General features: G+C 43.1%; 2 protein-coding genes across 8 annotated transcripts in view; one reads left to right on the top strand and one right to left on the bottom strand.

The window, feature by feature from the left end:
* The window catches only part of ZNF106 (zinc finger protein 106), a 66765-nt gene extending 50630 nt beyond the window's left edge, over positions 1–16135 (top strand). For all 4 annotated transcript variants that reach the window (XM_057721847.1, XM_057721844.1, XM_057721845.1 and 1 more), the window contains 8 exons: positions 2590–2706; positions 6664–6855; positions 7306–7368; positions 8072–8191; positions 8716–8787; positions 9607–9678; positions 11627–11773; positions 12218–16135. In XM_057721847.1, coding sequence (XP_057577830.1) covers positions 2590–2706; positions 6664–6855; positions 7306–7368; positions 8072–8191; positions 8716–8787; positions 9607–9678; positions 11627–11773; positions 12218–12274 — 840 coding nt within the window. In that variant the 3' untranslated portion in view covers positions 12275–16135. The remainder of the gene's footprint in view (positions 1–2589; positions 2707–6663; positions 6856–7305; positions 7369–8071; positions 8192–8715; positions 8788–9606; positions 9679–11626; positions 11774–12217) is intronic.
* Positions 16136–16655: 520 nt separating this feature from the next.
* CAPN3 (calpain 3) overlaps positions 16656–26168 on the bottom strand; it is a 50313-nt gene continuing 40800 nt past the window's right edge. For 3 of the 4 annotated variants that reach the window (XM_057721848.1, XM_057721849.1, XM_057721850.1), the window contains 11 exons: positions 26063–26099; positions 24279–24296; positions 20790–20900; positions 19737–19814; positions 19298–19355; positions 19135–19199; positions 18583–18651; positions 18415–18493; positions 18083–18199; positions 17698–17756; positions 16656–17288 (listed from right to left, as the gene is read on the bottom strand). In XM_057721848.1, coding sequence (XP_057577831.1) covers positions 17262–17288; positions 17698–17756; positions 18083–18199; positions 18415–18493; positions 18583–18651; positions 19135–19199; positions 19298–19355; positions 19737–19814; positions 20790–20900; positions 24279–24296; positions 26063–26099 — 718 coding nt within the window. In that variant the 3' untranslated portion in view covers positions 16656–17261. Of the gene's footprint in view, positions 17289–17697; positions 17757–18082; positions 18200–18414; positions 18494–18582; positions 18652–19134; positions 19200–19297; positions 19356–19736; positions 19815–20789; positions 20901–24264; positions 24297–26062; positions 26100–26168 lie in introns of those variants that run through there. The other variant, XR_009051330.1, reaches the window with a different exon arrangement.

The following is a 26168-nucleotide window of genomic DNA, read 5'->3' as shown; positions in this document are numbered from 1 at the left end:
ACTTCTAAGTTACCCATGATCTAAAGAAGTCACAAAGGAAATTAGAAAATATCTTGAATTAAATGAAAATGAGCATCCAACTTAGTGTCTGTAGGGTGTAGCTAATGCATTGCTGGGGGTGAAATTTCTAGTTTTAAATGCTTGTATTAGGGAAAAAAAGTTTAAAATCAATTATCTAAGTTTGTAAGAAAATAGAAAAAGAGGAAAAAGTTAAACCCAAAATAAAGAAAAGGAAATAATAAAGAGCAGAATGGAAACCACCAATTTATAATGACACACAAAAGGGAAAAGTCAGTGAGACCTGAAGCTAGTTTTTTTGAAAAGATAAATAAAAAAACAAAACAAAACTTTTAACTAAATTGATCAAAACAGAGAAGCCACAAATTTCCAATATCTCGAATGTAAGAAGGAACCTCGTAGCAACATTATTAATCAGTGCATCCATCAACTGATAGATGGTTAAGTGTGGTATATAAAAAGTGGAATAATACTAGCAACAGAAAGGAATAAACTATTCTTACATGTAGCAGCATGGATGGATCTCAGAAACATCATGCTAGGTGAAAGAAGGCACATGTAAAAGACTGCAAACTGAATATTCTCTTATTATGGAATTCTAGAAAAGGCACAACTATCAAGATTGCCTGGGATGGCAGTGGGGGTTGACTAAAAGAGGGTACAAGGTAACTTTTTAGAGTTGATTGTGGTAATGGTTGCATGACTGCATACTTTACTAAACTTAATGAAATGTATATCTAACATGGTGAATTTTATTACATGGAAAGAATACTTAAGTCTGTTGAAAATTGTAAACAAATTTTGGCAAGAAATTGTCTTAAAAAGAGGGAAAAATAGTTATAACAGGATAGGATAAACATAGCATTAATATCATATGTTGTAAGGAGCTTACACCTTTGAGAAGGGAAATAGTAAAATCCCTATACATCATTTGGAAGACAGAAATTCTTTAAAAAGAGGATATACAGGTAACAGTTTGAAAATAATACAATCTTAATAAATGGAAGTTAAAACAGAAGTTTGGTACCATTTTGACTTATAAAATTAGCAAAAACTTTAAAAAGATTTTTCAGTATTTTTAAGGGTGCTAACCCGCAATACTATTTGGCATAGTGGGACTGTTTTTCACATTAGTGAAAAAAATTCTTAGTGAGTTTTTGAAATTGAGGTGTAACTTTATATAGTACACAAATTTTAAGTATACAGCTTGATGAATTTTTACGTAGGTACACATTTGTTGAACCACCACCAAGATCAAAACACAGATCATTTTCATCCCCCTAAAGCTTCCCTCATACACCTTCTACTCACCACCCTTGGCCAAAGATAATGATTTTTCTGATTTCTGTCGTTAGAGATTATATTTGTCTGTGTTGAACTTCGTATAAATAAACCATCCTGCCTGTATTCTTTCACATTAGCTTTAGCTCGCCACAGTGTCTGAAATTCATCTTTATTGTTGCATGCACCAATAGTTTTTTTTTAAATTACTGCAAAGTATTCAATTTCCCCTAAAAAATTACAAAATGATCTCACATGGAAGGGTTAACCAGGGGCAACATATATCTTATCATTTGAGCATATTCACAGTCTTTTACAATTTCGTATGCAGCATTTATATTTGTAATTTTATGGAGGGAAGTAATTTAAAAGACTGACTCAGGTATGAAAGGAGGTTGGAAGAGATCAAAGAATTTGATAGTCTGCAACTTTTGTCATTGAACCTATAGCTTGTCCCATCCTACCTACTTTATAACCATCTTGATTTTAATATGGTCTGTATCCAGACCTCTTTAAAAAGCTAAACTTGGGCCATTAGTCACTTACTATCATTCAGCAGCATTTAGTCTTGAGTACTTACTATATAACTGGCCCTGCTCTAGGTTCTAGGTAATTAGATTTATCAGTATAACCCAGTTCTGGAAATTCATGGAAATGGCTTCTTGAAGGCCAGCTCAAACTGTGTTTGTATAACCTGGATATGCATCAGAATTAGGAAGGAAATTTTTAAAAACACATATTCCAGGGCCTACTGAATTAGAATCTCAGGGACTGGGGTGAAGCTTGGGGTTCTATATATTTTAAAAGCTTCTTGGGTAATTATAGACCAGCTAACCTGATACTGGTTTGAAGGAGGCATTTGGGAGCTATTGAAATAGGGACTCAGTTGAAGGAAAGCACATATTTGATTAATGCAGTTATCAGATATACAACTATAATCTTTATTTTTCTTTTTAAATGTCAAGTGCAGCTTTAACTTTATCTTTGGCCGCTTAAGAGGCTAAAACCCAATTCATAGTGCCCTTTAAAGAATTTCTATGTTCCAAATTAGAAACATAGATAACATTATTAGAAGTTACATTTGTTTACTATATTGCCTACAGCTTGAGGGTCTTTGGCCACATATTTCAAAGCAGAAGAAAACAGTCTTAAGATAGTCTTCTACAAAATAGAGGATGCTACATTTTCTTCCTCATAAAAAATTATTTCACACTCTGTTTTCAGGAGGATTATTTTCACATCTTATTTGCCTTTAACCTCTGCTGATCAGGTGTTGTGTACTTTTATCAGACTCGAGAGTGTGTGGAGCAGTTACAGCTGGAAGACCGAGTTCTCTGCCTCCATAGTAGGTGGCGAATTCTCTATGCAGGACTGGCAAATGGCACTGTGGTCACCTTCAACATAAAGGTTAGTGGTTGGGGAGAGAAGGTTGAATTCCCATGCCACTTGAAAATGGTGTGAGTGTGTGTGGGAAGACGTTGAAGGCAGACATTTTCCTGTTTTTGTGTGTGTTTGAGAAAGCAACAGAATTAGCGGCTACTCAAAAACTTATCTTCTATTGTAAGTGAAACAAATGCTGCATCCTGTCTGCTCAGACCCAAGTGTGCCAGGACCAAAGTGTAACTCTACTAAGTTAAACCAAGCCTGATGATTTGGGGCCAAATAATGAGTCATAGGTTAATCTAGTCCATCTTATTTTAAGAATGACACCATGAAATGAGCTTAAATTCCTTTGAGTATGACATTGGTGTGGTTTAGAACTGATTTAGGGTTTCATGAGGATAGCCTGTTCTTGACTTAAACTAAGTCAAGGTTTGCCTTCATGCCTGTGGGCCTCATTCTTTCCTGACCCAAGTATAAATCCACTTGTTGAGCAAACTTTTATTGAGGACTGTTTTGTGCTAGATCTCAGGATAAGGCTTAGGAAATGAATATGGACCAGTTCTTGATGGCCCTGTGTGCTTTCTTAATGTAGTTGGACTTGTAAGCTTTAAAGTATGAGAGACATGATCTAATTTGTATTTTAGAAAGAGTTACTCTGGAGTTGAACAGATTGGAAAATACTGGTACTAGTAGAAGCTTGGAGACCATTTAGGAAGCTTTGTTATGGCAGCTGACATGAAAGATTAGACTGAGGTGAAGAGAAGAGAATGGATAAAAGATGTAATTGGAGGTAGAAGTGATAGGTTTGGTTACTAGTTAGTTGTAGCATTCTATCCCAAGGCCGACTGGTCATCTTTTAACAGTGTGTTAGAATGTTTACTGTGTTTTGCCTTATTATAGTATCATATGTTTAGTTAGTACCTACTATCTCCTTCCACCAGCTGGCTGAAACTACGTATAAGGAATGCAATAAAATATGTCATGGTTTCTGCCTTTAAGAAGCTTAAAATCAAGTTAGAAGAAACTAGCACATATATAATCAAGTGTCAAGTTATTTGGTTCACTTGATATGAATAGATCACAGAAGGGTAATTAGTGAAGGTTTTTGCATTCTAAATGCAAAGTGCTAACAACCTAGATTAGATTTGGTTAGGGCAATAGAAATGAAGAAGACAGAATAGATTTAAAATATTTTAAAGGATAAAACTTAATAATTACACAGTTCTCTTCTATTTTGTGAGATTAATGTAATCAGAGGTAGGTAGAAGTTAGGAGCAAGACTTTTGGGGCAAGATGATAAATTCAAGTGGGGATGGTCTTTATTTATTTATTTATTTTTTGAAATGGTCTTTAAATGGTTGAAAAGCTCCAGCAAAGATGGACCTGAGACAGAGATTTGAGAGTTTCTGCAGAGAGATGAATTTTGAAGCCTTGTTAAGGCTGGGCCTTTTCCGCTTTGCCCATACTCCTGGAATGCAGTGCTTCCTGGGGCTCAACACAAAGCCAGGCTGTTTACTGGGGCCTGCGCACCACTGGGTCCTGAATTCCATTGATCTATCTCCCTAGCACCTCGGGATGGCTTAGATTGATGCTCAGCTCTGTAGGCTCCCAGCTGCTGCTCTTGCCTAGTTTCTGGGAATTTTATCTCATGCATGCACCTAAAGTACCTTTTTAGAGTTTTGGGGAATTAGGAAACTTTATGAACAAGATTGGTTTGGAAATGAGGGAAGCAAGTCTAAAATCTGAGGTAAAGGAATGTTTGGAAATTCAGGATGTGACCATGCCACTCTGACTGATACTAAAGGCTATAGTTTAACTCAATGATGTCATGAAAGATAGATATAGAACCAGAAGTCAGAAGAAGGTCAGAATAATGGAAAGGTGGAGAATGAGAGACTCTTGAGTGTCTAAGAAAGTAGTTCTCAAAGAGAATTTTGGAAAAAACCATGACAAATTTTGGATGGCATAAATTTTGGATGACAAAAAAAGCAGTGAGAGTTCTTAGGTCTGTGGCATGGAAAATGTATTCGAATATGAAAAAAAGTTTATTATTCATTATCATTAACTTAAGGGAAGTGAGAGAGGGCATAAAAAGAGAACCAAATTCTAATTATGATCAGGATAGTGCAGGTCAAAGGTAAAAATGAGTTTATAGTGTAAGGCTGTCCCCACTAGAATCGGGGAGGAAGGAGTCATGAGTACAGAGTGTTGGAAAGGGAAGGGCAGAGGTTGGCGAGCTGGAGATAGGGAGTGGATATGAGAACTTACGAGGGTGAGTCAAACATTATCTGCACTCTGGCTATAGAATTTATTTATGTGTTTATTTTCTTTAAGAACTTTTATTGAGATGCAGTTGATATACAGTAAACTGCATATATGTAAAGTGTACAATTTGATATTTTTTTCTTATGAGCAATGTATGTATGGCAATCCAATCTCCCAATTCATCTCTCCCCCCCCCACTTTCCCCATGTGGTGTCCATATGTTTGTTCTCTACATCTGTGTCTCTATTTCTGCTTTGCAAACTGGTTGATTTGTACCATTTTTCTATATTCTGCATATGTGTTAATATACGATATTTGTTTTTCTCTTTCTGACTCACTTCACTCTGTATGACAGTCTCTAGGTCCATCCATGTCTCTACAAATGTCCCAATTTCCTTCCTTTTTACAGCTGTGTAATATTCCATTGTATATATGTACCACATTTTCTTTATCCATTCATCTGTTGATGGACATTTAGGTTGCTTCCATGTCCTGCCTATTGTGAATAGTGCTGCAGTGAACATTGGAGTGCATGTGTCTTTTTGAATTATGGTTTTCTTTGGGTATATGCCCAGTAGTGGGGTTGCTGGGTCATATGGTAACTCTATTTTTGGTTTTGCAAGGAACCTCCATACTGTTCTCCATAGTGACTGTATCAACTTACATTCCCACCAACAGTGCAAGAGAGTTCCTTTTTCTCCATATCCTCTCCAGCATGTACTGTTTGTAGATTTTCTGTTGATGCCCATTCTAACCGGTGTGAGGTGATACCTCATTGTCATTTTGATTTGCATTTCTCTAATAATTAGTGATGTTGAGCAGCTTTTCATGTGCCTGTTGGCCATCCGTATGTCTTCTTCGGAGAAATGCCTATTTAGGTCTTCTCCCCATTAACTTTTAGAAAAGACAAATACATCATTTTTCAACGCAATCTCCTTGCTTTTCAATACACTTTGTCCATCTGTCAACAAGCTTTTGTATTCCCTCATTAAAAAATGTTTCAGGCTGAGCTGTGAGCTACAAGTGCACCTCTGTCTTCACTTCTTTATCAGAAGTGAATCTTCATCCTCGTAGGGCAGCTTTCAGGGGACAAAACAGGTGAAAGTCTGATGGAGCAAGATCAGGACTATAGGGAGGATGCTTTAACACCTTAAAACGAAGTTTTTGCAGAGTGTCGATAGTGTGGGCAAAAGTGTGTGGACATGCATTGTCATGCAAGATCACAATGCCCTTGGATAGCAGTCCTCTGCGTTTAATCCAAAGTTTAGGCTTCAGCTCTTCAATAAGCATTTCTATCCATTCATACACACTTCCTCATGACAAAACACTTTCTTCATACTACACACACAGTTTTTGATAACGATACCAGGTACACCCTCAGACCACAAAAAACGAATCACTGCACGCTGCTCTTCTTTCATGCAGATCACAAGTGGAGCGTCCATTTTTGCTCGCACCACAGTTACAGGTGAACTGATGTAACACATTCATACCTGCACAGCAGAGACTGGGGAGACAGTAGCCTTGAACGGAAAGTGCTGATAAAACAATGCGGAGTTTTAATGTAACTGGAAGTGCAGATAATTTTTGACTTATCCTCGTACATACAGGTGTTAGAATTTAGAGTTTGTATCAAGGTAGTGATTTGGGTTAGTTGATGTTGAGTTTTTCCAACTAAGTTGCTTTGACTTCATATAATGGTGGTGTGTTTTTCAGAACAACAAACGACTTGAAATCTTTGAATGCCATGGCCCTCGGGCTGTCAGCTGTCTTGCCACAGCTCAGGAAGGTGCCCGAAAGCTGCTGGTTGTGGGGTCTTATGACTGTACCATTAGTGTGCGCGATGCACGGAATGGACTGCTCCTTAGAACTCTGGAGGGCCACAGCAAGACCATTCTCTGCATGAAGGCGAGTATAGTGCAAGAAACAGGAGTTCATTGTCTGGTACACATAGAAGGGTTTGAATGAAATTTCCCATGTTGTCTAATGACTCATTAGAAGACAGGAGATTACAGTCCTTTTCTTTAGGCCTGGACCACCATGGGACATACTGTTTTTTAATATAGTAACCAAAAGACAAAGTTGTATCTTATTGTAGAATGTAGATATACTTGAATGCCCTTCTAGGCTACTTCATAATCATTCTGAAGAAGCAGTAAACCCAACAGTCAGTTCATCAGAGTACTTGGCAGCACATAAGTTTCAGTTCAAAAAATTTGTCTGAGAAACTTATTTTATACCTCATTCATGCTCATCTCAAAATCGGGTGGAAAGTAGAATTTGCTGATGTATATTACAAACTAAAGGAAACTCAGAACATTATACTGAATATCTCTCGCTGGATTTTTTTTCTTTAAGGTGGTGAATGACCTTGTGTTCAGTGGCTCCAGTGATCAGTCAGTCCATGCCCACAACATTCATGTAAGCCATGTTGGTGTAAAGAAATCTTTAATAGAATGATGGTTAAAGCTTGAAGGATTCCTCAGACCTCTTGCAATTTAAATGAAGCCCTTTTTCTAGTGAAGACTTAATAATAATCCCTGTGCATAAGCTCTTGGATAATATTAAGCACTGTAGAAATTCTGACCTCATCAAAATTTTTAGTGGGGGACAGACTCAAAGTTTATGTAAGGTTTAGTTTGAATGCCTCATTTAAACTCGAGATAAATTGAGCATCTGAGTCTCCGAGAAAGTAGATATGATGTGTAGTTTAAAATAGTGCAAGTTAAAACAGCTGAGAGACTCTGCTCAGGTCGTAGAGGCTGCTTTTAAAGCTCAGTTCTTGGTTTGTAAACCTGGGGGTTATCCAGCCTCAGGGGCTTGTTGTCCAGATCCAGTGAAATGATAAAAGTGAATATACTTCAAAAGCTATAAAATACATACACACAGAGCTGTGGCCCTTGTCTTTCTGTGCCACAGGGTTCTTTAAATCAAGATACAGTGCATACATTTTGTATAAGTAACAAATGCTTGTGGGAGTACTTCATCTGTTAAAATTAGTACAGCTACACATGTGTACAAGTAGTTTCAGAATTATGTCTTCTAGATCTACAGAATTATAAATCTCAAAAGTTGGAAGAAATCTTGAAGGTCAGTCTAGTGACTCTTATCTTTTCTGATGCAGACTGGTGAGCTTATACGGATTTATAAAGGTCACAATCATGCAGTGACTGTGGTGAATATCCTAGGAAAAGTGATGGTGACTGCTTGCCTGGATAAATTTGTTCGTGTCTACGAATTACAGGTAGAATTTAGATCCAGTATTTTGCTTGAATGATTTGGGGAGATTGTTTGGATTTGGTGTTAATTTTTTAATACGGAAAAGCTAAGGTGGAACTCGGGAATTTCTGTTCTTCACAAGTGCTCTAGGTAATTATAAAGTAGCTGGTGTTTGGACGACACTTTCAGAAACACTGCTCTGAGATACCTGGTCAGGCGCACAGATGTCAAAAGTTAAATGGTTTCTGGAGAGCAGCTGTAGTCTGTAACACCTGTCTGGTTCTCTTTGTGTGTAATTTCAGGTTTGAGACTGACACTACACAGAAATTGGTTTTATTTTTTCCAGTTACCAACTCTTCCCTTGAGGCGGAGGAGTTATTAGAAAGATTGCTGTTAGATTATGTTTCTGTTAACATGCTACTGGTGCTTCAGCTTCGTACCTCAGATGTAGTTTTTAAACCTTCCAAAGGCCTTCAGGGACTATGCTTGTTAAACACAAGGTATAAACAACCTTAATCCTCTTTCTGTTTTGTTTCCCCTCCACCTAAGTCCCATGATCGATTGCAAGTTTATGGAGGACACAAAGACATGATTATGTGTATGACCATCCATAAAAGTATGGTGAGTATAATTTGCCATGCCTCACATTTGCCTTTGAATGTGTTTCCTAAAAATTCTGCAAACAATTAATAATGTTACTACTTGTCACTTCCCAAAATGAGATCTGTTTTTGATATGCCTCATTACTGAATGTCTTTCTGTCTCTTGGAATTATCATATTGAGATGTAACCCAGTAACGCTGTTGAATATTCCATTTTTTATTGAGCTAAAATAATTACAATAAAAAATAATACCACCATTAAATAGAAGGTAAATTTAAGATGTTTCAAAGAAGAAAAAATGAGTGGCTCTTTCTTCGGAGACATTATGATCTGGACAGTACATTGGAATAGAGCCAGGAGATCTGGCCAGTGTGGCATAGTTATAGCAGACCTAAAAGTAGAAGCTAACTCATGTAACCCTGCTAAGCCTTGATTTATTTTATTTTTAAATTATGAGGTTGAACCAAAATGGATGTTTTTCAGACTTTAAGCAGTAGAACCTTTTGTTCCAATGAAATACATGCCTAATATGTACTGCCCAGTAGAAGCCAGAGCTACACCAGTTAAATAAGTATAAGCAGTGCTTCTGAGCCGAGCCACTTCCACTCTCGGCCACGGTCCCAAGAGTGGCTATCTAAGGAGCACTGCTTCCAAGTGTCCAGACTAGAAGATTTACAAGATGCTTTCCCATTATGGTACTCTGGGGCTGGTTTGGGTTTAGGTTTATGTTTTCTTGTTATAGTTGCTACCAGTAGCTTTTGACTCTTATTTTGAGGATGTTTGTAGATGTTTTATTGTGTGTTGTTTTGGTCTGATATGATAAATGTTTTTCTCTAGATTTATACTGGCTGTTATGATGGCAGCATTCAGGCCGTGAGGCTAAATCTGATGCAGAATTACCGCTGCTGGGTAAGAAGTGAAACTGTTCTTGTCACCAGACTTAGATGTTGCACAACCCCCGGCCAATTTATAGATCTTCCTTATATCATCGGTTTAACATTTTTATATTGAGCATCTACGCCTTCCACTGTAGGACAAATAAGCTTACTTTTTAAAAAGTACATAAAATGCTTCTATACTTCTATAATGAAAAGTCTAATCTTAAGATTAGATTTAAAGTATAAGTATCCACTCAGAAGTTATCTCCTTTGTGTTTTTTATTTTGTTTTATTACTACATACATGCCTACAAAAACATCAACAGTACAGAATTGTGTGAAAGAAAAGTGGAAGTGCTTATTTTTATGACCTACGCACAATAGTTTACCCATTCCTCAGGCATTACATGTATTAATAGTTTGGTTTGTTCCTCATTGGTTTTTTAGGAATAGGCAGATAAAAATCTGCATTTTTGAAGTGCTAAGCCTCAGTTCAGTAGGCCAAATTGCATGGTTTTTATTTTTGGGTGGGGGCTAGTGATTAACCTTCAAAACTTTCACACTGTTTTGCTGTTTTTTGTTTTTCTTTTAATTTTATTTATTTATTTATTTTAATTTTTTAATTTTTTTTTGCCTGTGTTGGGTCTTCATTGCTGTGCACAGGCTTTCTCTAGTTGCAGAGAGCAGGGGCTACTCTTTATTGTGGTGCACAGGCTTCTCATTGCAGTGGCTTCTCTTGTTGCGGAACACGGGCTCTAGGCACGTGGGCTTCAGTAGTTGTGGCATGCAGGCTCAGTAGTTGTGGTGCATAGGCTTAGATGCTCCACAGCATGTGGGATCTTCCTGGACCAGAGATTGAACCCGTGTCCCCTACATTGGTAGGTGGATTTTTAACCACTGCGCCACCAGGGAAGTCCCTCACACTGTTTCTTATAAACCTTTAATTTGTTTCATCAGTTCTAACAATTAGTAGTGACCAGAGAAAAATTGATGGCACTGAATTTTTTTACCCTAATCCCTAACCTTTTCAGCCTTGATGAAATGAACCGGGTGCTCTCCATTTTAAAATTTGATTCTAGGTTGTCTCTGGCCTAATTACTTTTCAGCTTTTCACACATCACTATCTTTGATTTTTTAGTCTTTTCAGTGAAGATAAGCAAAATCTAGTACAACAGGCTCCAGAATATACAAATAGACTTAACTTACCTAGAGAAATGAGGAAAATACCTTCTGGTTTTAAAGCTGGAGGGATGGAATAGTGCTTACAGAGGAAAAACTCAAATTTGCATTACTTTTTAGAAATGAACATGTTAGAGTGAGAATCGTAAGATTTCTTACAAGCCTGTAAGGAAAAAAAGCCAAGACAAAGAGTCTTTATGCTTTCTGACAATTGAAACATAGCCACATTTATAATACAGTTAGAAAAAAGTAGGTGATAACAAGACGGTGATTCAAGTGATAAAAATTGTGAGTAAAGTTGGCCTTCCTTGGCAAATAGTTTTCTACAACAAGTATTTCCACAAATCCAGTTTTCTTTATTAGACATTTGTATTTTCACATTTACAAGTCAACAGTTCTTAGAATTGTTAAAAATAACCCTTTAGGTATTACAGGAAAGCTCTTTGCCTTTTTAAATAAATGGACTAAGAAACTCCTTTTATGATGGCAAGATAAAGCATAAATATGGTTTAAATTGAATTTTATGTAACTGTCCGTCAGTATTTGCTGACAGCTTCCTTATCTAATGATGTAATGGCTGCCTTAGTGCTTCTCAAAATACTGCACTGTCAAAAGACTTCCTAGTCTTTTCAAGGTTTCTCTTTAAATTGATGATTCGGTTGCCTCTGGCTTTGTTGGATTTTCTAGCCAAGAGTAAATTAAAGAATAGGGGCTTACTTACAGGGGTACAAGTGAGGAATATTCTCATTGCATGTTTCCTATGCTCTTTATAACTTACCCTTTCATTCTGTTTCTCTCCAGTGGCATGGTTGCTCTCTGATATTTGGCGTTATAGATCATTTAAAACAACATTTGCTGACTGACCATACAAATCCAAACTTTCAAACTCTGAAATGTCGCTGGAAGAACTGTGATGCTTTTTTTACTGCTAGGAAAGGATCCAAACAGGTACATCACTGAGATTTGAGGTCAACCTGGGGTCATTTGACTGCTCAGAGCAGAGTTCAGCAAACCTTTTTTGCCTTATTAGAATGTTCAGAATTGCAATAAACAGGGAGAGTGTAGACATTTTTCTTTTTATTACTATCCAGGTATTTGGGGGATGGCTTAATGAGGTTTCAAATGAAGAATTAGGTAGTTTTTGAGAAAGAGCCTAAAGAGAATGTTTTCACATGTTTCCAATCCAGTAACTTGAACCTAGAGGTTTATTACAGTGCTCTTGTGTTAAGAACTCATCTTTAAGTGCACGGTTCCATGTGAATTAGAGTGCAGGGCCTAACTGCCTTTCATGTACGGATCTTAGAATGTTCCTGTGAAGCTCTCCCTGGCTTTGACTTTCTCTTGTCCTACTGCCAACCTTTCTCTCATGGGCCCTTTTCCCTTTATTCCTAGGATGCTGCAGGACACATTGAACGACATGCTGAGGATGACAGCAAAATTGATTCCTGAAGTTTTTTGCCTCCCATGTTGGGAAGTCTTTAGTTGAAGTAATTTCACATCGGCCCCTTACACAGGCCAATGTCTTCCCTTCCCTAGTGAAGCAGGGAAGGAGAAAGTGGTTACTGGCCAGGCTTACCACTAGCATAAGTCTGGGCAGCTCAATGGGATGATAGGTCACACTTCTAAGTTCTTGCTGGAGGTTTGTCAGATTGAAACAGATTTTTAAGGAACCATACTCTTCTGGGACAGCATGGCATATAGTAATTTATGCTACTGGTGTTCTCCAGATGTTTATTAAAGATACAGATCTTAATTGGTTACCCAGTTTAACCCTAATCATATGTATATTTTATTGATTTCAGTCTGTAATTTTTAGTTTCTTTTCTTATAATGGTTTAAACCTATAGTCAGGCTTTTAAGTACAAATTTGTTCAAATGCTAGGTTTTTAGAATCAGTTTTAATTTCTCCTCTTATTACAATCAGTTAATTGTAACAACTGGATATTTAAATTGGAAGCAAATAGTTTCCTTTCTTAATAATTATGTGTAGTGTGTTTCAGTATTCTCTTTGTAGATGGACAGAGCTGGCTTTAAATGCTAAAGGGAACACACAGTAGATTTTTAACAGCTAGAGTAACTGCTCTGCTGATTATATTTTAGGAACTCAGGCAGCAAGTCACATAATGACAAGTCCTTACAGACAGTACTTCCTGTTGAACCTCTGTAGATTTCGATAGAGTGCTCAGTTCAAGGCAGTGCACAGACCTAACGTCTACTTGGAAGTCTCACTGTGAGACCTGGGCACTCACTGCAGGTATTGGTAGGCTGTTCGAACTGGAGGTATAAGCTTTATCTCTCTTTCCAGCTTCTGAGTCTCCAAGTAGGCTGTGGGTTTGAAACCTTTTCATTTGCTTCATTGCCAAACCCTTCTCTCTTCCATTCTCTGGCTGTGTCTAGATTGACAGCAGCCATCATATACTTCCTCTGGGCTCACAGGGTACTTCCCACCCACCTGCAGTACCCAAATCGGGGAGTCAGGATAAAGCATCTAAATATAGTTTTTAAGGCGTCAGGCAGGCTTCTTAAAGACCAACGTCTTGCCTTCACCTCCCCGCTAGCTGGGAAGAGAGGGTGGAGTAGGGTGAAGGGGAAGACCCTACCTGTCCATTGAAAGCAGCCAAATGAACAAAGCCTTCATGAGACTGCTTTGTTTTTGGATTTTCTCTGGACTCTTAAGAGAAGCCATAGAGGTGTTGCTTTCCAGCGTTTTGTTTCTAGATTCTCAAAACTGAAAGATTCTACAGAGAGAGAGAGAGAGGAGAAGGGAGAAGAGCCCAGTGCCACATACCAAGCTTCAGGTGTGATGCCTACTCTTTCCTAGGACTGCAGAGCATCCAGGTTTATCTCCACCCATCTTATTGCACACACTTCTACTCCCATGTCTTCATTCAGGCTCGGGGGAAGGGGGATTTCACCAGGGGTTCATGGATATAGCTTTCAAGAGGGTGTCCAAACCCCCTGGAATTGTGTGTAAGACTAAGTAGGTGTTCTTTTTTTCCAGGAAAGCCTCCATTGGTTCTTACTGGATCCAAAAAAAACATTAAGAACTAATCTAGGATCTACATCTAGATGATGAATGGCCCCACAAGCTGTTTATGTCTGTCCTTATGAATGGCAGAACTCTTGTGTTGACCACAATATTGAGATTTGCATGATACTTGAGGGAGAATAGAGAAGATCCTGTTGCATAAAGTTTATGTGTGCTGTTTCTGTCTGAGAGGAAGCATTCTCATCTCTCACCCCATTTCCTGTACAGGTGACCAGAGAAGCTAAGCTGTTCTGTGGGTTTGGGATTGGTGATTCCCAGGAAAGTACGTTCGGATTTATTGCTAAACCTGGCATTTTCCTTCCGGCTGTAGTGAACCCACACATTTCCATGTTGGCTGGGCAGTGTGCTGAGAGAAAGTCTTGCATGCTCTGTTGCATAGGTGCCCTTCTGTCCTACCTGAGGACATGTAGGAAAAGTTGAGAATGGTGGAGCCTTGTACAGTAGGAAGGGGGTATGTGAGGTGTTGGGCAGTCGTGGGGAACCGTTGTAGGTATGAACAGACTGATAGAATCAGTAGAAACTGATTTGAGCTTAATTTTGATAGAATCACACGCAGTCTGTCTGCCTTTACGTGTGCAGTTATGGATGTTCTTTGTACATGTATATGCGCGCGGGCACCTATACTTGTAATACCTTTCCTCATTTCACAAGAATTTTCTTTGAAGCCGCGGCAATAACATCTTTGTTTCAAGAATATGTAAAATTCGTTTAACACCAGGTTAGTATATTGCCCCAAATGCACCTTTGTAGCCATACGTTTAGAAATAAAGGCACCATAAGCATCTGGGCTGCTTATGGTTGTGTGTTAATTACTTCCAAGTGTCATGAAAGTTATGCAAAAGTCTTTTTTAAAGTCTCCTACAGTGTCTTGGCTGATTCTGGCCTTCTGTTCCCCCTCAGAGTAGAGCAGTGGCTCAGGGATTTGCGTTGGCTCTGATATTTAGTTGGAGGAAGGAAATTGTTACATGACCTGACAAAATACAACTCATTTCTTATAAGGAATTGGAGGCCATTTTTAGAATGTTATTTTTAGTTACTTGTGTTTACGTCTAACAGAAGCCAAGCAAACCATAGCATAAATCATTTTGTGTGCAGATGCTAGTGTTTTGATGGCAGTTTGCTCTGATGAAATATCAGTCGCTTCAGGTTTTACCCTGAAGGTTTCACCAGGTTCGGAATTTTGGTACACCGCTCTGCTCAGTACAAAGCGGTGAAACACAGCACAAAGTTGTCTCCACCTGATGTTACTTGAATTTGAGAGAACGTCATTGCTACTGCACTCCTGCTTTTCTGGAGAATTTTGTTTCTGCCTCAGAAGAGTTAGCAGTTGAGTGTTTAGCTCCTGACCTACCTATAATTTCTAGGCAACATTATTGCTATTTAAGTGATTATTTGCCTAACAAAGGCTTTTTTGTTTTTTGTTTTTTCTTTTTGGTAGATTATGCAGTGGACAACTTTAGTGACTAGGTATGTGGATGATTTGGTGGGAGTAGGTGTACAACACTTAGCGAAATGGTATGGTATATTTTATGGAAGAGAATTCACTGGAGGGGAAATGAGAGTATGATTTAAGAGTGTGATTTAAACAGCATGTACCCTCTGGTTTGCAATTTATATTTGCTGACTTATAAATTTTCTTCCTGTTACCTAAAGGAGAGCTCCTAAAACTGTTAAGAAGGCCATGCCTGCCACATTGTTAAGACAGTGATTTTATCCCTGCCCCAAATCATCAGGATCCTCAGGATTTCAGAGAAGTTGTCTAATGGTGAGAATTAGAAGCTGTGGTAGAGATGATTTGGGTTATACTGAGTTCCATACACAAGTGGATGTGAAATCCTGACTAAACCAAACCTACTACTTTATCAGGCAATAACCTCCAACCTTACCTCCAACCCCCAAGCATGTGGCCTTGCTGGGTCACATGGTGACTAACGTTTCCCGGGTTTCCTCTAAATTCAAGGTAGTAGCCCAACTGAACTGGGGGAGGAGGGAGTCAAGGAGGAGAGGCTGTTGAAGGTCTTTCTTCTGCTCAAGAGAAGTGTATGCCCTAGAGCTGCACCAGCACCCTTGGTGTCTGATTTTTTTTTTTAATTGAATATGGGTTAGAAGAATGAAATCAGATGACACTTGACTGCAAAAATGTTTATAAGCAAATAGCTTAGCCTTCTTACATTTTGGTATAAAGCTGTGAACTTCCTAACTTTGTAACGCAAAATATAAAGCAAATATAAGGGGAAAATAAAGTACTTCTACTGATTGTTTATTTTTGTTACCTTATCTGCATATTCATAGCCAAACCCTTCTTATCCATGTTGGCATAGAAAACAAGAAGGAAATCGGGTGGAAAATGCAAGATGGTTATGGATATGCCACAGATCATAGTCCAGAAAAGCCTGGCAAACAGCTACATTTAAGGATTTGTCCAAGGTCATACAATAGGTCAATATTAGTGGGGGAGCTAGGATTAAAAACGTTATCTCTGCTCCATTACACTCAGATAACTGGCCCTTCTGGTTTTAGGTGACGCATTTTGTCTTGATCTATACACCAACAGCTATTCCCCCTTCCTTTCCTCATGTATCTAGGAAAGTATTTGATTCCTGTGCTCAAGAAATAGCGAAAGGCATGATTAAAGTGGGATTCAGGATTTATTTGTGTATGTGTATATTTTCCATTGCTGTATTCTGAAAGTAGGGCTCTCTATACGTGATGGGTAAGATTGGAGCTACTCAGCCCTGCTATGGCTGACACCTAAATGTGAGAAAACAAAACACGATCAAACCAGCCATACAGGTGCCTTTATTTAGATCAACTTTTTTCAGAATGCAGCCAAACTTATGAGTCAAATAACCCAAGGTGTCCAACCCTCTTTCGCTGATCTAGTTTACCCCGGAGCAGGCCCATCCTGAAATAATCAGACGGAACCAAGTGCTCTGAACCATTGAGCTGCTGTCCCGTGAGTGGGAGAACATAAAGGTGATGGAGGGCTCTAGCACCAGAAAGTGCTGAGTGCCATTGGCAAATGCTTCTGCGAACAGCCGAGGGCAAGCTAAACAGAGTGTTTGCTTCAGAGCTGAGGCCACTCAGACTCCAAGCAAAGCTCTCACTGGTCTATGGCTAGCTGAGGCAGACAGAGACACTTGCCTCCATGTGGCACAGGGACAAAGTTCTCCCTTTCCCATTCCTTAACTAAAGGGTGAGGCTGGGCATGACAGATGCCCTGAGGCTGAGAGGGAAGTGAGTAGAGGAGGAACAAGACTGATGAGGTGCCTGGAGGCCTCCTGGGGTTACAGCTACTATGTCCTTTGAGGTAAGTGGCTCTAGCTCTGTTGGGTGAAACTGAAATCCTGAGTGATCCCGCATGGCCTTGGATGAGGCAAGCTTGGTTCAGGCATACATGGTGAGCTGCAGCCACTGAAAGAGGAAGTCCCAAGATCAGAATGCAAACAGGAAAAGAGAGCCCAGCCATAGGGATCTAACAGGGTAGAGGAAAGGGACAGCTCCAGCATGCCAGACACTGGGAAGATTTTCTGAGAAGCAGCGGTGTACTGCATCCTTCCCACAGATCTCTCCTAGAAGGTACATATTTTCCAGCATAAAGTCAGTGAAGAGCTGAGGCCTCTTTGGAGCCTTCCCCCAGTACACGTTCCCTCTGAGCCACAGCCTGCTGAGCCGTGAGCTTCCCTTTATGTTCCTCTCCCATCCCATCCCTCCACCCCCGTTGGGAAGTGAGGAGCACACAGTGTGTCCAGTCTTCCTCATGGATTCCTCCACCTTGTGTTTGAAGGTGTAGGGGGAGTGTACTGCTTCTATTAGACTTTACCTCTAGAACGTTGAGTTTGATGATACCATCTCCGTCCTTGTCAAATGCATTAAAGGCTCCTGTGTGGAAGAATGCACAGGCCAGAGGCCAGTTACAGGCTCACTCCACCTCCGCTACTCTACCTTTTCTTAAGAGGACCATGTGCTAAGTGCTGCCCTTCAGCGCAGAAATCTACCAGACAAAGGATCACCAATAGCGCTCCCTTTGCCATTCCATTCTGAGCCTAAAGAGGGTTTTCACCTTTGTTCCATGTGAATAGAGTAGATTGGAACTTGGCCGGGTCATACAGTAGGTTGATTAGTGGAGATTCCTGCTGCCACAGCTGTCGCTGCAGGAGAGGGAGCAGGAGGGGCACAAGCGAGCAGAAGGGTAGCCATCCACTTACGGAACATGCCCTCCAGCCTGACGAAGCAGCAGATGAAACTGTCAAAGTCAATGTTCATGTATTTGTCTGCATAGCGCATGGTGATGATGTCGTAGAGCTGGTTGTTGAGGTGGAAGCCTGTGGGGAGAGCACAGGAGAGGAGGAGGTAGGGTGGGAGTCCTCAGGCCTGCTTGCTGTCTCCCCTGCCTCCTGGTCACGCTGTGGCCTGAGGATAATGAGAAGTCCTTTCTCACTCCTTTCTCTAGTAGGGCCCCAGGGGCCAGTCATCCCCTCCCATTCCTGTTCCCACCAGCTCCAGTCCATAGCCTGGCCAGCCCCTTTCTTCCCCACACCTGCATCTTTAACTGCATTTCGCATCTCGTAGCTGTTGATGGTGCCGGATTGGTCGGTGTCATAGTGCTTGAAAATTTTCTGGCGATAGAAAATTTGAGGATAGACTTTACACACTGAATCTCTGAATCAGTCCCTTCCTCATGCCCACCTTCGTTCTCTCATCCCACCTGCCAGGCCTTAATCTTCTTCCAGAGGTGATGGAACTCTTGCAGGTTCAGTCTCCCAGAGCCGTCTGTCTGGAGGAAGGAGGTCAGGGCTACAGGGCACTTAGCAAAATCTCCCTGGATTGGGAGAGGGCTTTCTAGGGGGGCTGTGCAGGGAAGGTAGCCCCGTAGGAGGGCTTTTCCCAGGGTATCCCCCCCTCTGCCGTGTCCTGGTATTTAACACCCTTTGCCCTGCTTCCCGAGTCAAAATTAGTGCCTGCTCTATGGGGACCCTTTCTCCTAAGGACCACTTTTGTTAGGCAGGGACCCAGGTAGAATCCCAGGCCTGCGGTTAAGAGCGGGGACCAATGTTCTTCCCAACTGTACCTCCTCCAACAGCCCCTTTCAGACCAGCAGCCAGGAAGTTCTAACTCGGGGCCTCCTTAGATCTTTCCTTGGACACGAATTTGAGCCCCTCTGCTTGACAGGGCCCCCCTTATTGTTGCCCTAGCCCCCAGGGGCTGCACAGGGGCTGACGACAGAGGTCTGGGAAGGAAGGGGTGGCAGGAAGGATACGTCCATGAGAGCAATCATGCTACGGCAGGACTCCAGCGTGAAACCTTGTGTCTTCAGGTCCTTATCTGGGATGTATGGAGAAGAGTGAGGTGCTGCTTTCGGGTAACTGGACACACACTGCCCCCGCCACCCACCTGTTCCTCACAGAGTTTGAGCCACTCACGCTTGTTCACAACTCTGTTAAGGATATTCTTGAGCTCATCTGCACAGATCTCCATGTCCTGAGGAGGAAGGGAGGAGAGAGTCATTGTTCAAGAGTCCAGCAGCTGATGGAGCACGGGATTTGCAAAACAAATCCCAGCTGTCCATGGTTGTAAAGTCCCTGTCAGGGCGCTTCTGACATGGGGAAGCTGCGGCTTTTCTGAGGAAGACACACTGCACCCTCAGCTGTCCGGACTGCGGTGGGCAGCTCAGAGCCACCCAATGGATGTGCTGGTCTAAAACTCAGGGACTTCACTTGCGGACTTCTGTGCTACACTCATATACCCTGTTTCCACCAAAAGCCAAAATGACCTCTACTGAACCATAATGAAATAACTGGCAAGCTGAGCAGTAAATCAAGGGGAGGAGTGTCGGTGGGAGTCAGGGTTGGAGGTACTCACATCGCCTGCTATCTGCTTGAAAATGTTCCGGAATTGCTGCTGTTCCTCACTTTCCTGGTCAGTGTTGCCGGGCTCTGGCTATGGAAGCGCAAAGGAAAACTGGTTGGTGGGGACCAGGGAGATGGACAGATCTGAGAGAAAAGTTCCTTCTGGACTGAAGGAGCCAGGTGCCCCTAGGTGGGAGCAGGAGCTGGGTGCAGGGCAAACGCTCTTCTTTTTCAGTTGAACCTGGTGATCTGGAGTGAGAATCATCTAGGCCCCAGCGACCCTTCACTCCATACCTCCCAGCCCAGACATTCCAACCAAAGGAGATACATTAGCTTTGCAAACATGTAGACAGACCCCTTAGTCCTCTCTGCCCATCCCCACCGACCAGAGCCCTCTCCCCTGTTTTGAGCCTGACCATCCCAACCAAACCAGCCCCAACAGGATGAAGGGGGCCAGACCAATCTGATACCTCCAGCTGCCTCTGTTATCAAGGCCAAGTCCGCAGAGGACCCTCCTCCCCTCCCCACTCTATTGCCTGGGCACTACGGGATAGAGATGGCCCTGGATTTACCTATGGACTTTCGCCTCTAAGTCTCACCTTCTATAAGCTTTACATGACCACCTCTCCCCACTCTTAACACCGTCCCCTGAGCTCCGGAGGACTCCATTTCTGGTGTCATCCCCCTTTCCTACTACTATTCTTTATCCTTCCCATGGGTAATGACACCAGGAAACAGGAGTTGTCCCATCTCAAGCTGCTTCTGTCTCAGGCATTGCATCCCTCTTCTTTCATTGTCCTGGCTGGATGGGTTCCAGTGAGGAGGCTTGGCCCGTCCTTTCTAGGCGTAGGACCAGCTTGGTACGGCAGCCAACCCCAAGACGTTCACCCAAGCAGCATGCCAAATTTTAGGAGAACTTGATGAAAGGAAACATCAGTGGAACAAACCCAGACCTCTAGATGTTAAAGGGACACCCCACCCTGTGGCCCCTCCAACCCCCATGCACCCCAAGAGGATAGACCTCAGTTATGTGCTGGCCACCCCATTCATGCACATGCTCAGAAACCTGTGGGGATTTTGCTTGCTTATCAGGGCTTTTGTCTTTGCCCTCCTCTGATTCCTGGTCCACATCCAGCTCCTTGTTGCTGTTTGCTCTGTCTGAAACGAAGATGATGGGCTGGAGAGAGGAGGGAAGTGAGGAGGGGGCAGGAAGGAAACAAAGATTACTGGCTGAGCGGGCACATGGAGGCAACCTCTCTCCTGGAGCAGCCTTGCCCAGCGGAGAGGGAAAGAGCAGAATTGGGAGTCCTTGAACCTAAGTTCAAGCTCCATCTCTGCCACTAGCAAGCCGTGTGACTTGGGGAAAGATGCTAAGTCTCTCTGGACCTCAGTTCCTTATCTCCTCATGGTAGAATTGTGAGGATTAAGCAAGGAAGTTAGTACATGTGAAAATGCCAAGAGTGCTAAGAGCAGCGTGATCTAGTGCAGTGTTTTTCAAGCATTTTGTAGATTTTTTTTTCACGTGGAAACCCTGTTCAAATTTAATTTCCCCAGAAGCCATTAAAAACCGAGCTTCTCTGCTTGATGAAGCGAGCAGAGCTCTTTTCCCTCAGCAACCCCGTGTCATCATGGCAGCTACTGAGGCACCTCCAAGGCAACCTCTAGGACGAGGCAGAGGACACATTGAAAGAAAGGACTCTGATTAGTGGCATGGTCAGTGGGTGAGGTCAGGACACTTGGCTGGAGTCCCAGCCATGCCCCTCACATCTGAGAAATATCCTCTGGCCTTGGTTTACTCGTCCATTAATGGGGATGATAAAACCTGCTTTGACCCTCTCATCGGGCTCTTGTGGGGATCACGTGAGATAGTGAATGTAAAATTGTACTGAAAAAAACATTTAGGATGCTACACAAATATAAGGGGTATTTGCCAGACATGCTCATGCAAGTGGGGAGGATACAAAAGGAAGGAGAGCGGCTGCTATGCTGTGCCAGTACTGGTTGGTGTATACATCCCACAGGAAAAGCCAGAGGAGGAAGGCTAGGCTGGTGGCTGCAGTGCAGAGAGCAAGGGGGCAGAGTCTCTCAGAGCAGAAAAGGAACCTGACCGCTCTCTTAGTCCCCATTTGCCTTTCCATACTGTTCATCTGGGAAAGCACGAGTGGACAGGCCTATAGAGTTGCCCCAGCTTTGGCTCCCAGCGGGCCCCAAATACCTTGGCTTCCTCTGCCTTCCAAGCAGAGGGTCTTGTTCAAGTAACTAATGCTTGTGAGGAATCCCAGAGCAAGCGGGGCTCACAGTCTGAGGGGGGATGTGTGTCCGTGGACGTGGTGTGGCCATGGGGCACCCCTGCCAGGCACACATCTTGGGGACCAAGTGTGGGTCTGGGCCACACAGGCAGTGGAGTGTAAGGGGCCTGCACCGGAGAGATGAGGGCAAGAAACATGGGTTTTGGAGCAGACAAATAACGGTTTCCAGTTCCAGTTTTCCCACTCATTAGTCGTGTGTCCTTAGGCAAGTACTTCTGAATCTTTATCCTCATCTATAAAAGGGGAGTCATAACAGCACCTACCTTGTAGATACTGTTGTAACTGAAAACAATGTATGTCTTACCACCTGTGCAGTGCCTTAAAGTGCAGTAGGTGCTTGGTGAATGTGCCTTAATGTGCAGTAGGTGCGTGATGAATGTCAGCCCTGGTCTGCATCAGCACCAATGCTTAGAGGACCCCTGTGATGGATCCTTCCAGACTCTGTCATGAACACTAACACCAAACCTTGTCTGATAGCCTATGGCTACTGCTCCATGGGCTTGAGGATGCCCAAAGGTCAGTCATTTCTGGATGGCACTCTGGGTGATCAAACCAAAGCTCTAAAAGGGATACCATTATTGTAGGCACTACCACCCTGGAGACTATGGGGAGGTTACGGGGTGAAGGGCGCAAGGATGGGGTTGATTACAACAGTAATCTCGAGATCCAAAACCACACGAGGGAAACAGTGGTCTTGGTCTCAGTTTAAAGCTCTCCTCTGAGGCCCCTGAGATGCTCTTAGCACGCATGGTCACCTTTAGTGATGGTGTCCTACAGCAGAGTGGTCTTAACCAGGACACCCAGGAGGGACTATTCCTTAAGACCCCAGGAGGGGAAGCTGCCCAGGTAGCTCTCCTTATCTCTCCCCCTTAAACCAGTCAAGTTGAGCAGCTCCTCTGGGGCTGTCCAGGTGAAGCTTCTCTTCTCCTTTCCCCCTTGCCCCCTGGACACACACAGCAAGAAGAGTCCATCAGGGCCTGTGACTTAGGGGGGCTTAGTTCAGAGAGAGGTCACTGTCTAGGAGGGGATTTGCAACAGGCTTCACCTGGAACAAGAGCCCTGGCAGTGACAGCCCTTCCCCGGAAGGCTAAGAAAAAAGGAGGAGTGGGGAGCAGGCAGGGAAATAGAGGCGGGAGAAGGAGCTGTCCTATCTGCAGAGCAGGCACCTGGCATCACAAGGCGCTCCGTCTCCATGGGAATCCTCACACAACTCTCTCACCGCCCCTTGAGGGACAGAACCCTTTGCCGTTACCCCTGAGAATCAAGCCTTGCTTAGCTTAGTCAAACCCATTTCTGAGAAAGAAGAGGCGCTCCTTTTGGTTTCTGCAGGACCCCCACGTCAGGCCCATTTTCACTGGATGGCCGTCCATCCTCTCCCTCCCTCTTATGGTTGGGCAGTACAGCCTGGTGGTTCAGAGCACAGACGGCACAGCCATCCCTCCTGGTTCCAAGGGCTGGCCCTGCCGCTTACTGTCTGTGTGGCCTTGAGCAAGTCAGTCAATCTGCCTGTACCTTCTCTTCCTCTGAAAATGGAGATAATAATAGCACAGGCATACCTCGTTTCACTGTGCTTTGCCGATACTGCATTTTTTACAAATGGAAGGTTTGTGGCAACCCCATGTCGAGCAAGTGGATCAGTGCCATTTTCCCAACAGCATTTGCTCACTTTGTGTCTCACATGTTGGTAATTCTTACAAGATTTCAAACTTTTTCATTATCTCACTTGGTATGGTGATCTGCGGTCAGTGATCTTTGGTGTTCCTACTGTGACTTGCTGGAAGCTCAGAGGATGATTAGCGTTTTTAGCAATAAAGTATTTTTAATTAAGGTATGTACTTTTTTTCAGTTTTAATGCTATTGCACACTTAACAGACTACAGTATGGTGTAAACATAACTTTTACATGCACTGGGAAACCAAAAAATGCGTGTGACTTGCTTTATTCCAGTACTCGCTTCATTGTGCTGGTCTGGAACTGAACCCGCAACATCTCCGAGGTCTGCCTGTACCAATCTGATAGAGTTGTTGTGAGGATGGAGAGAATCCATGGGAAACACCTAGAGGAGTGCCTGGCACATAGCCTCCGCTTGGCAAGGGTTAGCTCTCGTTGCTGCGCACCCAGAGCTGCCACAGGAGCTCAGGGGAGGAGTTGGAGGGCTGTGGGGAGGAGGCAGATCCAGTGCATGCATGCTTGCCGGCGCACACACACACGCCGTGCTCTCTGCCCACTCACCCTGTTACACCCACCTTGGTTTTTTTCTTTTTCTGCACAAGGAAAGGAAATAATAAATGCAGAATAAGTGAAAAGCACGTTCCCAGAAAACCCAGTGGCTTTTGGCTTCCCTGTGACCTGGTCCTCAGTGTGGGGTGAGGTGCCAGGGTCCAGAAATCCAGGTCACGTGGAGCCAAATGGGACTGGGCGGTGAAGGGAAAAGAGAAGTCTCCAGGCCCGGAGACCGGCGGCTGCTATGGCTCTGCGTTTCTGGTCTACTTTGCTATTGGACATGGCCAAGGAAGGGGAGCTTCTGGCAGATGTATTGTATTTTTTAATGAAGTTGGTTACTAAAACACCAAAAAAGTGGCTCACCCAAACTGGCCTAAAAATGAATTTTATTTGACTTACAGTGTTTGGGGTTTTGTTTCTTTGGTAAAATTAGAAGGTTTGGCAGGCTGCACGGGCCAGCGACCCCCTGTGACAGCAATCCAGGGAGCTGGGGGCACCCAGCTCTCTGCACCCTCCAGATTGCCGCAGTCACCACCACTCCCGTTGTCCCTCCAACACTGAAGCAAAGTGTCAGCTGAGATTTACAGGCAAATATGCCAGTGTAGGGACACCAAACCCCCCACTCCTGCCTGCTCTACTCAGTTAGGTGATGTGCCAGTTTCTGTAAGCTTTTGAGTTGGCAACGCCTGAGAAATACTCTACACTGATTACTGACGTTCGAAAGATAAGAATAGCACTAAACGCACTTAATACTAAAACCAACGTCTGTGATAATTCAGAAGGCACTTGGAGATCTGCCACTAGCACAGGGTCAGGATTAGAACCATGACTGTCAGTACCCAGAAGATAGTTCAGTGGAGCATTTGCTCTCCTCTTATTGGCCCGGGACACACCCACAGAACACAAGGGACTGTTTATTAGCCAGAGCCCAAAGTCCAAGGCAGTCACAAGACTCCTCCACACAAAGAGACCCCAACACACACCAGCTCTGTGCTTCTAACCCTAGGCCGCCCGCCCCTGGGGACAGGCCTCAGCATGGGATGGGGGAGAGAGCCTGAGTCTGGGCTCAGAGAACCTGGATGTGAGTTCCAGCCTTGCTATTTACGAGCTCTGTGAACTCAAGGGAGCCCTTTAACCCCACTGAGCCTCCGCTTCCTTACTTGAAAACCAGGGAGAATAATCTTATCACATCTCAGAAACCTTGCAAGGATCAAGTCAGATGACACATGTGAGAAGTACCTTGTAAGATGTAAAACACATGAACAATAACCACCATTTAAGGGCCCGTGCTGTGCCAGACCCTTCCTGTACATGATCTTATTGATTCAAACCTCACAAAAGCCTTGCAAGGCACATATTATCATCCCTATTTTACAGAGTAGGAAACTGAGTCAGAGGGGTTATATGACTTGACTAGGTCATCGATCTGGCAGGTGGAGGACCCGAGTTTTGACGCTGACTCCGGAGCCCGTGTAGTGCTGCCTTTTTCTATGTGCGGCTCTAACTCAGAATCCAGTGCTGTCTGCTGCTATTATCATCCCTTCCTGTGGCCTTCATCCCTGCCTCTAATTGTTCAAACTGCTTCTTCTTCTAGGACTCTCTTCTGTCCTTCTAGCCCCTGGACTGACTCAATGGCCCCAGGACATAAGTCCCATGACTTCAGGCCATGCCACACAGAAGTTGCAGTGACACAGAGTAATTGCTCTGCACACCCCAGACTCCTACATCCCTCTGCTGACACCCACTTTCCCCTCCATCACCCGCCTGTGCTCTGGGCCTTTTCACACGAAAAAGCCAACCTACTCACCACTGGCCGATCCACGGAGATTGTATTTTCAACTGCCCTGTGAGGAACACAAACAGGGTATCTCAGTGTCACCAGGATTAAGTAGGAGGCACAGAGGGGATTTGCT

The sequence above is a fragment of the Hippopotamus amphibius genome, chromosome 2 (assembly GCF_030028045.1).
Source record: "Hippopotamus amphibius kiboko isolate mHipAmp2 chromosome 2, mHipAmp2.hap2, whole genome shotgun sequence".
NCBI classification, from domain to species: Eukaryota; Metazoa; Chordata; class Mammalia; order Artiodactyla; family Hippopotamidae; genus Hippopotamus; species Hippopotamus amphibius.
This window is presented reverse-complemented; position numbering and strand designations above follow the sequence as displayed.